The sequence below is a fragment of the Genypterus blacodes genome, unplaced genomic scaffold (assembly GCF_046128005.1).
Source record: "Genypterus blacodes isolate CSIRO-AG114 ecotype Tasmania unplaced genomic scaffold, CSIRO-AGI_Gbla_v1 ptg000120l_1, whole genome shotgun sequence".
Lineage (NCBI taxonomy): Eukaryota > Metazoa > Chordata > Actinopteri > Ophidiiformes > Ophidiidae > Genypterus > Genypterus blacodes.
In genome coordinates this window covers 650251-666713 of record NW_027466923.1, presented here as the reverse complement: position 1 = coordinate 666713, position 16463 = coordinate 650251, and the positions used below count along the sequence as shown (strand labels likewise).

Sequence of the window (16463 nt, the reverse complement as noted above, 5' to 3'; positions counted from 1 at the left end):
CTGCCCATTAGGTCACTGTACTAGATGGTTATTACTGTAACATTTTGGAAAACGTCATGCTTGCCATGCTATGTTACCCCTGGACCCAAGGACCCTGATGGAGCTCCTAGGCTAGGTGACGTAAAGAATAGCGAACAAGCAAGTGTTCCAAATTGTTGTTAGTAAAACGTTTACTTGGCGGGTGATTTTAGAGAGTTGTTTACCTGGTGAATTTGATTGACTGCAATTTGTATATTGAGGTTCCTGGGTAGCTTCTTCCTCAGCAGACATTTTAGAGACTATTTTCTCAGCTATTATTGTGATCTAGACTGCTACAAGTAGTATTATACAACAGGAGAGATGTTAATGCAGGTACTGGAACAAGATATCCCTTGATCCATGACGGTTTGTGAAAAGGTTTCATTTTGTTAAAATAATAACCCTGATTTATATGAAGCAAGAACATTATCTGTAAAGAATGTTTGACAAAACTGCAGCTTACATCTTGATGACATCTGATTGTATTGGTTTTTATCGACATGTGTTTTTAAAGTGTAATGGCATGCTCTTAACACTGAATGACATGCATCTATGTTTCACAAGCCAGTAGCATCTCATTGTTTTACTTTATCTTCTATGTACAAACACTTGTTTTCTTTAGCTTCAGATTAATCTTTCTTTGTGCTTTTTTCATTGCCTTGTAGTATTTGATGCTTTCTCTTGGAAAGAGCATAAAATATGAGTGAAATCTAATTTTCAGTGATCCATTAAGTCTAGATAATCAAGCACAGATCTACTGACCCAAATGAGGCAACATCTCACAAAGAATGAAACTAATGGTGAGTTCAGGGAGTCTTCCCAATGTGATGATTCAAAGGTTGGAATGGATAATGAATGCATGGAGGCCGGGGGTTGTTGAGAGGGCTGGTTGCCAGGTGAGTGATGGCCCTGAAGGGTGGAGGCTCCCTTGTTTTTGTCTCTCAGGCATTGAGACAAATGTAGGTTGTTCATGTTTATATAGGCTGGATGGGGTATTAGGCATGGTTGAAGAGTGGCCCCTGCACCTGAATTTAAGTTAACCAATAAACTTAATTTGATTTTCCACCATTAATAAAGGTCTGGTTCATGTTGGCAGCATGGTAAGCAAAGAAGCCCAGGTGCAGATAACCTCTCCCTATAGATCCTACAGATCTCCCTGGCAGATCATATTCTTTCCCCAAATTCTGGGCCTTCTTTGTGGTCTCCACCCAGTTCCTTTCAACGTGTAGGCTCATGCAACAAAGACCAAACTATTAACAGTAAACTCTGACCAATGTGGGTTTAACAGGCCTCACACCATCTGCAAATGCCATTTTTACAATATCCTTTTCTTTGAATACTCCGACTGATAAAATACTTTGTGTCCTGTGATGTTTTGTTGCTGTACTACAGAGGAAGCTCAACACTGACCTATGCCTTCTTTGCGTAAGCCAGCTCGACAAAATCGAAAGCCCACAATTAGGCTCAATCGGTATCACAAAGACACTAATTAGAAGGATTTCCTAATGCGGACAGGGCGTGTCTGCAAACACAAGCAGACACGCCAGAGGAGCGTTGGATTTGATTTGACTTCACTAGCATATTACAAGTTATCTTCCGTGTCATCATTGATCGAATATCACCTGTGAGTGATTGAGAAAAATCAGTCGAGCTTCAACTTAGCTGACCAACCCCTTAATCATGCTTTGTTGCACTGGCCCTAGTTTGAAACACAATGCCATTTTGTTTTTATTTGCTGTTTATTGGTCATTCACACGTACGTTTGACGGACAGACAATTAGATTACTTTGAAAACCTCCTTACACAGGCCTCAACCGGACCAAGAGACATATATCTGAGGTCGTAAACACGATACCACGCAGGTAGGAGTCTGTCACACGACAAATCGTAAAAAATACCAGTGTCTACATTTAAACAAATATGGATATTTATGCAAGCGTCATTAGCCGTATTGTGTACTAAACAAATGAGCTTTCAGCTTTAAGTTAGCCCTGTTCATCAACACCTTTGGCTTGAAAGAACAGGCACCAAGAGGAAGAAGAAGAACGTTGTCCTGCCGCCGATTGGTGGCGCTAATGCACCAATAAGCCGAAATGGCCGCCACTAAGCATGCAACACGAAGAAGAACACGGCGATAACAGGACATTGCGTCAAAGCTAAGCTGCAGCCTGCCGATGGTGATGATGAAGAAGCGCGTTTAGTTCGTCTGACGGATGAATAAACTGTGTTTGTACTGTAAAGCAGCCGCCGCCACCTTCACGGACAGTTGGAGATCATTTGGTGAGAGGCTTTAACTGTTTGTGTCTGTGGGAAGATGGCGCCAAAACAGCTAGCCAGCTTAGCCTTCTGTTAGCCTGATTCCAAACCCGGTAGCTAAAACGACAAGACGATGCATCTGGACATAACAATGACGAGTGTTACTTCTTTTTTTACTTACCGACTTACTTGTTACTACGACTGTTGAAACTAAACCTCGCGGACCAATCCCACATATAAACAACTTGCACTCCCGTCTTCCCTCCTTTGGCGTCAACAAGCTATTTAGCTACAAACAGCGTCTACGCCAACTGTAAACCCGACATATTCACGCTATTGTTCCTGCAATACACTTTAATTTGAACAAAAGCTCACGTTACTACTTAAGAACGGGTTCAGTTGTCTTTCCCGGTTTTTATTTCTTTCTCGAGCTCTTTAACTATTTATTTGACATTAATTTTTAAATACACAGGTTGATGTTATTGTACAGACAACTGAAGGTGTTGCTACTAATACAATTAATAGCGAACTTTGGTAGAATATTATCACATCATGGATAGGTTTGGGGTTTTTCCATATGAGTCAGTAGAGGGGAGTTGTGGTTTCAAATTCAGCTCGGGACCAAAGACAACGTGGGCCTTTTTGTGTTGTGTTGTCCCCGTGTGTGTCTGCGTGTGGAGACTCTAGTGTGTGTGTGTGAATGGGAGTATGACAGCATTGTCTTTGTGTGTTAGTCCTCCCATAGACTGGCAACCTCTTGACCAATGACGGCTTGGATAGCTTCCAGCCCCCCTCACCCTGAATAGGATAAGCAGGTATAGAGAATGGATGGATGGATGGTAGAGGTGATGCATTCATGTACCGGTTGTTGTACTGGAGTGTGTTTCTTGGCTCATCAGCAGTGATCTGTGTTCTCTCCCAGGTTTATCCCAGCTAAATAACATCTCTCAATCATCCCACTCATCATGGTGGACTACTACCAGGTGTTGGGCGTACGGCGAGACGTGCCCGCTGAAGATATAAAGAAAGCGTAAGTAGGAAATGATTACTTTCAGTTCACCAGAGGTCTCTCCCCCTGATCCTCAATGAGCTCCCTTTCACATCAATGCCATTTTGTTTCAGTGTTCATAAAAAGAAAGTGTTGGCTATTGCGGGTTTAAGCGTAGAAATGTTCTGCTTTATTTAATGGCCTCCTGTCGTTTGTGGTTCAGGTACAGAAAACTGGCACTGAGGTGGCACCCTGACAAAAACCCAGAGAACAAGGACGAGGCAGAGGGGAAGTTCAAAGAGCTGTCGGAAGCTTACGAAGTCCTGTCAGATGGTTTGTATTACCGTCTTCAATATACAACAAATTACCAACACACACCAGCAAAAACAGTGTGTCCGTGTCCTTCCTAAATGCTGAGTTTCATCCGAATACTGCTGAGTTCATCAGACTTTATAGCACAGGCAGTTCCCATGTTATCAACATTCACGCACGGTTCACATCTAGCCTCAATTAGTCAAAGCCAACGCACACAACAGTGTTTGCTCATGTTTCAGGCCCTCGGGCAGTCAAACCACTGAATTTAGTTTGTTTGATGACTTAATTTGTCTTTGTGTGCCAGTTGATTCTGTCATTTTTATCAGGTTTGTTCATTGATTAGTATTTTGACTTCAATATCACTGAATTGAGACTTTCCTTCATTTTCCGAGCTTGTTGAAGCTCCATGTTGGACAGATTCATTCATTCATGAAGAGAGATTCACTCAAAAGCTGTGTCTTGTCGATTGTTGTTCTGTGTTCATTTTCATTTTTCTCTTTCAGTTAACAAAAGGAGTCTATATGATCGCTATGGCAAAGAGGGGCTGACAGCAGCCAATGGAGGAAGAAGTAAGACTCTGCTCTCTATAGTTCAATTCAATTAAGAGAGAGGGAGAGAGAATAGCAAGAGTAACAATAGTACAAGTGTAAATATGACTAGTAATATTAATACTTATAGCAGGACAAATTCCTACTATATGTTAAAATGTTATGACTAAAAATGCCTTAGAATGAAAGCGTTGGGTTCTCCTGAAACAATGATATTGAGTGTTTAATGCTGAGTGGACAGGTTTATGCAGGTTGAGCACGAAGGCACACAATGGCAGAAGCACCATACTGTGTCACATGGTTGGGACTGTTTGCCTCTTTTTGACATTCCTTTTCATTGACACCGTGTTTCAGGTAATCATTACCACAATGGAAACCATTTCAATGAACCCTTCACATTCCGCAACCCAGAGGACGTATTCAGGGAATTCTTTGGTGGCAGGGACCCTTTTGCGGATTTCTTTGGTAAGTCTGCTTATGTAAATATGCGGTTTGTATAAACAAATGACCTCCCTGTTAAGGCATTGGGACGCAATCATGAAGTGGACATGCAGAGTTTGTGTTTTATACACAGTCCTACGTTTGTAATTCCCTGTTTTTCCCTGTGTGATTCCCTTTTTTCCTGTTTGCCGCTCTCACCCCCCCTTGTCTTTTTCCTCTTCTTTTTTTTCCTAGGAGATCCATTTGGTGATGATCCATTTGGACAATTTGGTGGCCGGCGGCACCCCAATCGATTAAGTCGTAATCGGACAGCTGGCTCATTCTTTGGCGGCTTCGGTGGGTTTCCTCCATTTGGTGCAGGCTTCCCTCCCTTCGACCCAGGTAAGAAAGACAATCATGAAAAACATCATGAAAACACAGAAATTAACTTCAAAACCTTACATTGAACTATTGCAGCTTTTTAAACATCTGCTTGTTTTCATGGCTCTTTCTCTGTCACTCAGGGTTCGGCACATTTGGAGCCATGAGTACTATGGGGTCTATGGGGCCTATGGGCCATATGACCACCATGGGGAGCCTGGGAGGAGGGGGTTTCACCTCCTTCTCTTCCACCTCGTTTGGAGGTGGTGGAGGAGATATGGGCAACTTTCGCTCCGTGTCCACATCCACCAAGATCATCAACGGCAGGAAGATCACCACTAAAAGGTAATTCATGTGGGTGTTTCCACAGCGATGTGGTTTGGATCAAGGTTCATCTTCTCCCTCAGTAAGGGTTAGAGGTTTAAGGAGGTGATCTTGGTTCAGTTCCAAACCAACCGCAGAAACTGTCCACAGCTCAAGCGAACGAAGCGTTTGAATGAATCAGGCCCCTGCACAGATGACATTTAAAGCATTTGCCTGTTTTCCCTTTTTGCTCCCTTGTTTTCCTAACTCTCACTCTGTTTTCTTAGAATTGTGGAGAATGGGCAGGAGAGAGTGGAGGTGGACGAAGACGGACAGTTGCGGTCATTACTGATCAACGGCAAAGAACAGCTGCTGCGGCTAGAAAACAAGTAGAGACTCTTCCTTGTTTGCTGCAGAAGCTTTACCTCAGCACAAACGTACCAACACACCTGAGCTTGATCCACATGTAAAGAGCAACACAATAAGTGCTGTGCTATTGTATGGATGTACATATTGAGCTTATCTTTTTTTCATTCCCACGAGGTCCAGTCCTATTTAAATTTGGATGCAAATCTGCATTTTGTTAATGTATTTCCTGTTTGTTTGGTTTAGTTTTGGCTGTATTGTTTGGGACTGCAGTCTGGTTCTGTTCCAGGATGTGTCGTCCTCTTGCTATATGTCTGTTTTGTCCTTTTGCTCCTTCCGGCCCAAATAGGCTGATTGTCTTCACATCGTGCACAGACGGCAGACCAACTGCGTTCAGCATGACTTTGCTTTCTCATCAGAATAGTAAAATAAATGTTGAACTGGCTTTTTGAAAAGGCAGGAGTAACTAAAGCCTCTTTCCTCTCTCTCTCTTAAGGACTCGTCTGTCTCGTAGTCATTATTCTTTCATAATATAAATACAGTGCTGGTAGGGTGTGTTATGCAATTTTATATGTTCTAATACCGATGTGTTTTGTTTATTTATTTATGCATGTACACCTGTTAATAGTCTTAATGTTGAAGTTGCATTCTGATGCACAAGTTATGGAAGTCATTCTGTAAATATCTACATATAGAAGGAAATTTGTGTACTTTGCAAACCAATAAATCTGAGTTTCATCCTGTTTTCAGGATGTTGAAGTCTTTGATGGCTCCTGCTGTGTTTGTTTGCAGAAGGATAGCTGTGTGTAACCATGGCCATACTGAATCTCCTTCATGGGGCCGCTCATGTTCAGACGCCTCCTCAGAACCTCCCTGACCAAGAGCTGCAATATGCAACAACCATTATTTTAGGAAACCAGACTATTATTGTTGCTAAATGTCCTGTGATTCTTTTATCATGAGTGATCACTGAAGTTGTATTTTGATGCCTCACGAACGTAACGGCTCTCTTTGCTTGAGTTCTTACCAGATGGATAGAAGTGTAGAGACCCTGGACCCTGGACTGAAGGGACCTCAGCTGATCTCGGCCTTGTTGTGTAACCTGGCTGACGAAATCGAAACCCGCAATAAAGGATAATCTGTATCCCAAAGCTGCTAAATCAGCACAATCCGTCAATATGGAGACATGCACGGGCCCATAAAAGGGGGCGTGTCTGTAAACATGAGCCTATAGGAATGATTCATGCTCACGTGCAGATACACAACAATCAATTAAAAATGTACGAAATCAGCCAAAAATCCACACTGCTACGCTACAGACAAACTGGGGTCAAGCCTGTCTGTAATTTGTGAAAGTTCGCCATCTTGTGGACAGTAGAAGTAACTACTCAACATGGCTTTGAGCCAGGATTATGCCACAGGTTTTAAGTGGCTAGAGCCATGGGCAAGTTTGCTGAAGCAGCTGAGGACAAGAAAAACACACGTGATTTACTGCGACTTGTCAATCCAATGGACATTTACTGGAGTTAGTTATTTTCCTTTTCAATCTGTGAGGAATCTGTATTATGTTTTCTTCTATGGCAAAAAATCTAAATACATTGTTTTTAGATTATCATCGTTTTTGTTGGTTATTGATTAATTTTATGTTTGTTTATTTTGAGAATGTTGTTCATAAGACTCAAATAGAGAAAGTTAAAAGTCTCTTGTAATTGAAAGAGGAAGCAGGACCAGACAAACCGCAGACTACAGTACAGAGAAGTACAAGAAGAGCTGTCCACGGTGCTGAACTCCTCCATCCAAATCCTATTATCTCTCTATTATCTCCCCCCGCCCCCTCCCTCTCTCTCTCTCTCTTTCTCTTTCCTGCTCTCCCTCTCTTTCTCTCTCCGGTTCCCTTTGTAGGGATATCGTTGTTTCCTCATGGCGCTCAGTGCTGAGGTCAAAGTTGTTGGGGTGTCTCCACGCCAGCTAAGATCTGTCCGCTGAGGATTTTTGGCCAAAATATGGAGATCCACCGCTAATCTTTCTGCTCTTGGCAGACTTCATGCCACATCGAAGCCTAGTGAACTGGAGTAAGTGGATGCTATGGTGGCACCTTCTGGAAAGGCAAGCGTTTGGCTTTTCCGAAACATCAACGATTCTAAAGCGGTAGGAGGAGTGAACTTTTCAAATCTGATTGCATATTTATAAAAACCAACTATCTACTTTGCCTATCAAGCTATCAACATTATTAATCTGCGGTGAACTTTCTGTATAGGTGCACATTCTTGAGCTAATTCTGGTGGAAATCAAAATCAAATCAGCCCTCTACTGAGGATATAATAGTAAGATATGGAGACTTCTTTCTCTTTTGTTTGATTTGACATTCTAAAATAAATGTTATATTATGGTTACAATAAAATAGACCAATGATTGATATATAAATATATGCAAAACAGTTTAAACTGATTGTGTTGGTAACATAAATGTACTTTATATAGTTGATACAGACAGATGGACTAATGTCGTCTTGGTTAGTGACGTAACAGTTTCCCTGATGTAGTTGACCTATGAGTGTCCCGGGAAAAGATAGACAGTCTATAATTAACTAAGGCAAACCTGAGCCAGGGGAGACAAAGTCTAATAGGCCTACCTCTACTGGATTTGTTGAACTCCACAGTACAGTACAGTCAGAGGACATCTAATGACAACATAAGCCCATAGGAGAAAAGCGCATCATTGGCATGTCAGTGACATTACAAACCCCCGCAGGCTGAGACTGCCAGTTTCATGATCAGAGAAATATTAATATGATGATAATGATTAAAATATGTAAGATTCACTTTTGATCCATATTCTGAGTCTGGTCCAGGTTGTGATAAGAGTTTCTCCCATTTGTACACAATGCAGGGTTTCTACGCTCTTGAAAATCCTGGAGAAGTCCATGGATTTTGAAAGTTTTGTTTTCCAGGCTGGGGAGGGATGTCACATACGTTTCACTCAGTGTTAACATCGCACCTTAACATACAGTATCTTATAATGTTGTCCACTGTAGTAACTTACACCACTGTCTCTCATCTAAACAGTATATTGTCATGTTTTCCTACAGTGCAACTGGATGAAAGGCCTCCTCCCTCACCCTCAATGAAAGTATTGGTTAAATTATGTAAAAATACTATACTTAAAAACTACAAAATGGAAAAAATGCTTATTTACCAATAGAACTATTTAAATTACCAAACTAAACTAAAGCATTTAAAATTAAAGTCAAATAGATGAATGTATCAGTAACACTAGTTTTCACAGTTAAACACAATAAAACATAACACAATGTATTACAGTTCTGTTTACACTACAGGAAGGAAACTGTATTCTAAGTAGGTACGGAGGTAGTGAGAGAAATCTCCCAGCAGGCTTTGCAGCAACACACTTAATATTACGGCAGTTGTAATGTTTATGCACGTATCATGTTCTATGTTATAGCTTTAGGTCATAGTTTTAAGACTTGTCATCATAGTAACCACAGTTGCCACATTTTTTCTTTACAGCGTATTATAATTATTGTTATTATTATTAGTAGTAGTGACTTTCTCTCCATGGATATGTATTCTATAGGAGCAGGTGGATTCCGTGATTAAATTAAAGATTTTGTTGCGTGTGCTGTATATTTGAAAATACACATTTGAGAACGATATCCTGCATTAACACTATCCTTTCTGGCCTTGTATCTCCAGCCATGGAGCTAACCAAGCAGATGGTGGCTTGAACAGAACCAGGTGAGCTTGGCGGCCCAATGCAACCTCTCCCTGCACCACCATCACCATCTCATTGAACACCCGGACTTCCAGAGTCTTGAACAAACAGTAGGTCAACTTCAGAAGGACAAGGCAACCCCCACCCATCATCCCATCCGGCCAGCATGGCAGACAGAGTGCCCTTCAGTACTCCCAAAGCCAACTCTAAACCCACAGTGGCTCCTGTGCTTCCACCTGAGCCTATTGATATCATCCGCAACAAGGCCCGATCCCGCCGGGTGCGACTCAATGTCGGAGGTCTCATTCATGAAGTCCTTTGGAGGACATTGGACCGGCTACCAAGAACCCGTTTGGGAAGGCTAAGAGACTGCAACACCCATGAATCACTGCTTGAGATCTGTGATGATTACAGCCTCAGCGACAGTGAGTACTTCTTTGACCGACACCCGGTGGCCTTCTCTTCCATCCTGAACTTCTACCGGACAGGCAAGTTGCACATGATGGAGGAGATGTGTGCCCTGTCCTTTGGCCAGGAGCTGGACTACTGGGGCATTGATGAGATCTACCTGGAGTCTTGCTGTCAGGCTCGGTATCACCAGAAGAAGGAACAGATGAACGAGGAACTGAGGAGGGAAGCAGAGACACTGAGGGATAATGAAGGAGAAGAGGAGGAACGCGGCTGCTGTCCAGACAAGAGGCAGAAGCTCTGGGATCTGTTGGAGAAACCAAGCTCATCAGTGGCTGCAAAGGTAAAAAATTATAATTGCATTCCTTAAACACACTTGATACAGGGGACATCAAATCACATCTCCACTGTAGGATCCGTTTGTACATCAATCCAAATGTCTTCACTAGGTAAAGCACAAGTTTGGCCTTTGACCTTGCTCTTTTCTCCATGAGTAAAAATGGCCAAAGACCAAACAAAGAAAAGGCCCAGTTGAGCCGGGGAGGAAATGAGAGAATGGAATAAATAGATAGAAATAAATATAGAAATAAACCTCACAAGTGCAGTTAAGTTGATTAGAACAGAAGTGAAAAAAGACGCCAGCGCTGAAACAGAGGAGCTGTCCTTGGTGCTGAACTCCTCAATCCAATTACTCTCTCTCTCTCTCTCTCTCTCTCTCTCTCTCTCTCTCTCTCTCTCTCTCTCTCTCTCTCTCTCTCTCTCTCTCTCTCTCTCTCTCTCTGTTTCTCCCCCCCACCCCACCCCACCCTTTCAGCAAAATGTTTGATACTGTGCAAAGTATTTTAATGCATGATCCAGTGCACTAGGCATGGAAATCAGGTAAAATGTAAGGGCATAGTAGAAGGCCCTGCTGCCCTTGATGACAGACTGGAGGTTGATCTGAACTGCAATAAGCCTCTGTCACCTGCAGCTAAGCAGCTCACTATGGCTGCTGCCTCTGTTAGCATTTGTCCTTGTGATATTTAAAACTCACTTGCCAATGAAATAACCAGAGCTATAAAAAGAACCACATCCTGAGTTGGCCTCTGCTTTTTGAGTATTCAAGTTCCAGTATTACACTGGTAGAGGAGTACAGAACTACTACTGAGAAGTTACAAGTATCTATGTTTTGTACCAATAGGCCAATGTTACTAAAGTATATTGTATGTACTTGTACTTGTATCCAAAGCACTTTACGTTACGTACCACTATACATATTCACACACACTCACACATTGATGGCAGGTTCATATCATGCAAGGCACCAACCTGCACATGAGGAGCAGTTAGGGGTTGAGTGTGTTGCTCAACAACACTTTAACAGGCTCCCTAACAGAAGCCATACTAACTCTTCCTATACTAAGACAACCCCTCTACTTACTTTCCTGATCCAAGCCAAGTGTATTTCTTCAGCTATCTGAAGATATAGCTGGATGATTAAAACACTTTTTGGGAAAGAATGCAAGCCTAGCCACTTGCATGGAAGAGGTTCCTCGTTCTCTTTTTTGACACAGTCAGTGCTTGTTGATACCATCCTGGTCTTGTTGGCTAAACACACATTATTTAGGAACCACTGACATGCTACATACAGTATATACTATATACTATATACCTTTCACTTTTTGTTTGTAATACCATTCTACTGCAGCAATAGTTGCAACACGTGGTAGAGCTCCATGATTGTTTGTTTATGTGCTTCCTCTTAGTGGTAATTTATTAGATTCTTGTGCATTTTTGGACAAGAAGTGACTTGGGACAGATGTGAATAGTGAACAACTTGAGTTAACATTTAGTTAAGGAGGTATGAACAGAGAGGGGGTGGGGGCGAGAGAGAGAGAGAGAGTGGCCTAGTGACAGCTGGTATCACAACCATAGGAAGTATCAGGTTGTAAGCACTTAAGCGCTCTTTGTGGCTGCCCATGCCTGAGATTTTGTCAACACAGGAACAGTTGCGGTTTAGGTTTGCTGTTTGCAATGCTAGGGGAGCTTAATGTAGGAAGACAGGGAAAGATAGTAAGTACATCCAGGTCTCTACTGTAGGGGCTCAAGCTTGTGCCATGGCATCCACTGACTGTACATGCATTACCTGGTGTAAGGAACCTCAAGTTACTAAGTCTTGAAGTTTGATTCCCACTGGAAGTTCCTATTACAAACCCAGTTGTGGCTGCAGGTGCCAGTTGTATTTTGGTCCTGTTTCAAAGCGGGATTTGACAGCCAGGTCCACTGTTTTAAATGACGCATTTGATAATCATTAATATAGGTCAGTGGCTCGATGCTGTTCCTAATAAATAAGCCCTCAGAGGATTAGGAGGAAGTCTTTAAACTCCTATAGAATAACAACCCTTCCTTCAAAAGAACTCCATACAATGTAGTATAAAGTAAAACAGGGAATGCAGATCAGGCTGGGGAGAGGGGACAACTGACTGGAAGACAAAGACATGTGACAGGAGTGTGTGTTTGGTCCTGACCCTTAAGGCACCAAAAGCAGTAAAATAAAAGATTCAGGAAATAAATGAAGGATTTAACAACAGCATTTAAAAATATTTACAAAATCCACCCTGACTTAAGTGTCAGTGTTCTTATTGATGTTGTTTCTTTTCCCACCTACACCTGACCAATGGAGGTCCCTCTCTGTGTGTATTGGTGGGCCATAGCTGTATTTTGACAGGAAGGCTAAATGCCTGATGAGTTGTGTTGTTGTGGGATGACATAAGAGAAAAACGTATTGATTTAGATCGAGATATTTGCTACTTAAAACCCTTGGTACTTTACAACTTGCACACAGTAATAATTGTTGTAGTGTCATCTCTATCTCTGCTGAAATAGTTCAAGCAAAAATGTACACATTCATCCTCCTAAGAGTATATTTGAGAGTGTATTTCATATGTTTCATGGTTTCAATGATGGTGCAGGTCAGAGCTCTAGGCTCTCAGTGCTCAGCTTGGCTGCATTAAAAACAATGTCATAATTCAGTCCACATATATGTTGTTCTGCTTCTCTAGAGGCCTCTCCCTGACTCTCTGTACTTCTTCTTTAACTCTAACAGGCAATTCAGCTAAACTGGCAATTTGGCTAAACAACTGGCCTCTCCAACCCCTTAGCCTGTCATGATTGGTAATTTTAGGGTGCTGGTAAAAACAGCATAATTTTTAGGAGTACAGGAAAGTCAGTTTTATAAAAATGTTGTGCTGACCTCTGCAAAAAGTTCAGACAGATCATGTGACTGTTGTTCCAGAAATATCTCCACATATTGATCATGGCTTGAATTCCTCTGCTGAGACCATCTATTCTCTTTTTCATCTTTTGGTGGTGAATGTTTTCCCAGTAAATGTGTAATTGATTACATTTCTATAGATACATATATTCCTTGATTCTTCTTGTTGTAGTGGAAAGAATGAGTAACATCTCCTAACAACTCTCTATCCTTTCTATAGATAGCTACACAATCCTATTACAATTATCCCGAAATGTCCTTGCAAGGGCTCATGTGAGAAGTGCACACACTTTAACTCCTACACAAGACACCTGCAACAAGGGTTAGGGTTAGGGTTCCTTGACTGTAAATAAAGTAGCAGGTGTAGGAAGAGATGTGGAATTCGCCGCATTCTGTTTTCTTAATCAGTCAATCTCAAACTCTGGCCAGAGTAAGACTGCTGGTCCCTCTGCAGCACATCCAAGCTGTTTCAATTAAATGGAAATTCAGTTATTGTTGCAAATTATTTACAAGTAATGGGTTTCAGTAAGATTCTTTGAAATTAAATTGAACTTCCATACTTGCTCAATAAACACCAACAGCTCCGCCCCATCTATGTGTCTCTCTGTAGCCGTGTTTCCTTTCCACTGTTGTGCAACACATAGGTGCATTTTTTGTGAAGTCCACAAAGTTCAAATGTGAATTGGTGACGTCTCTCCACAAACAGCACAAACAATTTGCTGAAAATATAGAGTTATCAGCTCAGTTATCAGTAAATTGATTTACATAATATCGGCACAAATTGTTTCAAACTCATTGCATCTTTACAATATATTGTTATTGGTAAGATATTTCAACTTCCTTAGCCTGCAGTAGATACCGGCTAACAGCACTGGTTGGTAGTGTAGTAGTGTAAAGATAGACTTCATATGTTGGTTCATCCAGTCACTCATTCATGTACTGTATGCTCAATGCCACTGTTGCCACGTGCTGCTCATGGGGGAATGTTGGGCTTCTTTAAATGCTCTGTATGTAAGTGGGTATGTTCAAAATATTTTGAATGCAAATAGATAATAATCTTGTCTTTGTCTTGCAGGTACTGGCCATGATCTCCATCCTTTTCATCATTATGTCCACCATCTCATTGTCACTCAACACCCTCCCAGAGCTTCAGGTGGTGGATGAATTTGGTCAATACAATGACAATCCCACCCTCGCCAATGTTGAAGCTATCTGCATTGCCTGGTTTACCATGGAGTACGTTCTGCGTTTGCTCTCAGCACCCAACAAGTGGAACTTTGTTAAAGCCCCACTGAACATCATTGATTTGATGGCTATTCTGCCTTACTATGTGACTCTCTGTCTAACAGAGTCCAACAAGAATGTCATGCAGTTCCAGAATGTGCGTCGTGTGGTGCAGATTTTCCGCATCATGAGAATCCTGAGAATTCTGAAGCTGGCCAGACATTCAACAGGACTTCAGTCTCTGGGTTTCACTTTGCGAAGGAGCTATAATGAGCTGGGACTGCTGATCTTGTTCTTGGCCATGGGTATTATGATCTTCTCTAGCTTGGTCTTCTTTGCAGAGAAGGACGAGGATTCCACCAAATTCACCAGCATTCCTGCTTCCTTTTGGTGGGCCACTATCACTATGACGACAGTTGGTTATGGAGACATCTACCCACAGACCCTGCTTGGAAAAATAGTGGGAGGACTCTGTTGCATAGCAGGTGTGCTGGTCATTGCTTTGCCCATCCCCATCATTGTGAACAATTTCTCTGAATTCTACCGTGAGCAGAAAAGGCAGGAGAAAGCAATCAAGAGGAGAGAAGCTCTTGAAAGAGCCAAGAGGAGTGGAAGTATTGTCTCAATGAATATGAAAGATGCATTTGCACGTAGTATGGAACTCAATGATGTGTTAGTTGAAAAGAGAGAGGAAAGCAAGTGTCCTATAGATAACCACTTGTCACCTAGTCGTTGGAGCTATCATAAACACTCCCAAGAAGAGATGAGCAGTCCAGCGCGATCCCAACAGTCTCTGTACCAGGAAGTGACTCAGCTGGGCACACCTGAGAAAGGGAGGCCCTCATCTACCAAAACCACCCCACAACACCTTAACGTGCTGCGACCGGAAGACACATGCAATAAGACAAGACCTGACAAACAGCAGCAGGGCAAAATTAAGGAAACGGACATGGAGATGAAGGTGGTGGCCCCCACACAGAGAAGCTCTCTGCTCCCTACTGGTGGACTGAGTCAAGCTGGTGCTAGAAACCAGTATATACCCCCTCCCCTGGATCTGAGTCAGATCAGCTCCATGGGGGTGAACAGGGGCCCTGACAACATCCAGCCACAGACCATCATCAAGGAGGGTGTGTACGAGTTTGTCCGCAGCAAGGAGAGTAGTGGGACTGGAGTAAATGTGGATTTAGCGCAGTACAGTGTTGAAAACCTTGGGAAGACCCATGAGGGCTTGAGCGGTTCCTTGCGAGATTATAGCCCTCAGAAGACAAGAGCTCTCAAAGTTAATTTCATTGAAACCCAGGATGATATGCTTGTGGCAGTGATGACGCCTGTGGCAACATCTGAAGATACTGTTTACAGGTTTTCCTCAGTCCCCAGCTCTGCAAAGGGGGGAGGGGTGGGCTCAGTGGCCACAAGCTTAGATGATGAAGGGCACCTCACAGGCTTAGGACACCGGGGGAGGAATCACACAGAGAGGTCTGCCGTCAGCCAAGGCAGCAGTGGAAGCCCGCTGTCGTCTAAAACCAGCCCGGTCATCTGCACCCAAGAGGGAGGAGGATGGGAGGAAGCAGTGCAGAGTGGTGATAAAATGGAGAACCACAGTGCTCTGGATGGAGGCCTCACACCACCCTGCGAAACAAGCATGTGAGCTGAGCAACCAAACAGCCATTACAGGTTGTGTGCCCGTCAGTCCAAGAGCTAATTACAAGCTAAAAAACACAAGGACACACGTACAGAATGTGTGCTAACGGAAGCTGTAACATTCTGGCTGTACGAGACTTTCAAACTCCCGTATCTTGTGGACAGACACCAGTAAATAAAAAAATATTTTGTAGTGCTGCCACTACAGGAGTGACATGGAAAAGAAATCTGAAGCACATGCTGACTAGTAGCTCCTGTGTATGAGGGGAAGAGATGCAGCGTGTCAGTGTGTGTGTGTGTGTCACTGTTTGACCTGATGTCGTTGTTGCTGCTGAGGAGATCAGTGAGGGTGGATTTATTCATTTATACATATTTTTGTCTCATTTTCTGGCTCAGGTGTGAGCATAAATAAAGCCTTGTGTGAGTGGGGATATGTGAGACAATACCCAAGAGTTTGTGTTCACCTCATAGGGATAAGGCTCAGTTTCTTATTGCTTACTAATTCGGCCTGTTTCCTTTTATGATCAACAAAGTAAACCAAGAAACAAAAACAGTGGAATACTATTCATCATACATTATTTTTTTATACCTTTTAAACTTTTAATGAGAC

The 16463-nt window shown here is 42.5% G+C and overlaps 2 protein-coding genes across 3 annotated transcripts; both read left to right on the top strand.

Annotated features, from left to right (window-relative positions):
- Positions 1 to 2121: 2121 nt before the first annotated feature.
- Positions 2122 to 6359, top strand: LOC143010187 (dnaJ homolog subfamily B member 6-like). Of its 2 annotated transcripts, XM_076162395.1 has the most exons (9): positions 2122 to 2298; positions 3009 to 3089; positions 3197 to 3304; positions 3486 to 3595; positions 4081 to 4146; positions 4480 to 4590; positions 4801 to 4947; positions 5070 to 5271; positions 5517 to 6359. In XM_076162395.1, the coding sequence occupies exons 3-9, from the start codon at positions 3240 to 3242 to the stop codon at positions 5620 to 5622; spliced, it is 807 nt and encodes a 268-aa protein (XP_076018510.1). In that variant the 5' UTR covers positions 2122 to 2298; positions 3009 to 3089; positions 3197 to 3239; the 3' UTR covers positions 5623 to 6359. The 2 variants fall into 2 exon arrangements, with proteins under 2 accessions (XP_076018510.1, XP_076018511.1); XM_076162396.1 differs by lacking the exon at positions 3009 to 3089.
- A 3134-nt stretch (positions 6360 to 9493) lies between these two features.
- LOC143010164 (potassium voltage-gated channel subfamily B member 2-like) lies at positions 9494 to 15860 on the top strand. Its single transcript, XM_076162370.1, has 2 exons — positions 9494 to 10078; positions 14064 to 15860. The coding sequence occupies exons 1-2, from the start codon at positions 9494 to 9496 to the stop codon at positions 15858 to 15860; spliced, it is 2382 nt and encodes a 793-aa protein (XP_076018485.1).
- The last annotated feature ends 603 nt before the right edge of the window (positions 15861 to 16463 follow it).

Coding starts and splice junctions, on each gene's coding strand:
- LOC143010164 (XM_076162370.1), top strand. CDS start 9,494: ATGGCAGACAGAGTGCCCTTCAGTACTCCCAAAGCCAACTCTAAACCC. Junction 10,079..14,063: donor GCTCATCAGTGGCTGCAAAG/GTAAAAAATTAT, acceptor TTTGTCTTGCAG/GTACTGGCCATGATCTCCAT.
- LOC143010187 (XM_076162396.1), top strand. CDS start 3,240: ATGGTGGACTACTACCAGGTGTTGGGCGTACGGCGAGACGTGCCCGCT. Junction 3,305..3,485: donor GCTGAAGATATAAAGAAAGC/GTAAGTAGGAAA, acceptor TTTGTGGTTCAG/GTACAGAAAACTGGCACTGA. Junction 5,272..5,516: donor AGGAAGATCACCACTAAAAG/GTAATTCATGTG, acceptor CTGTTTTCTTAG/AATTGTGGAGAATGGGCAGG.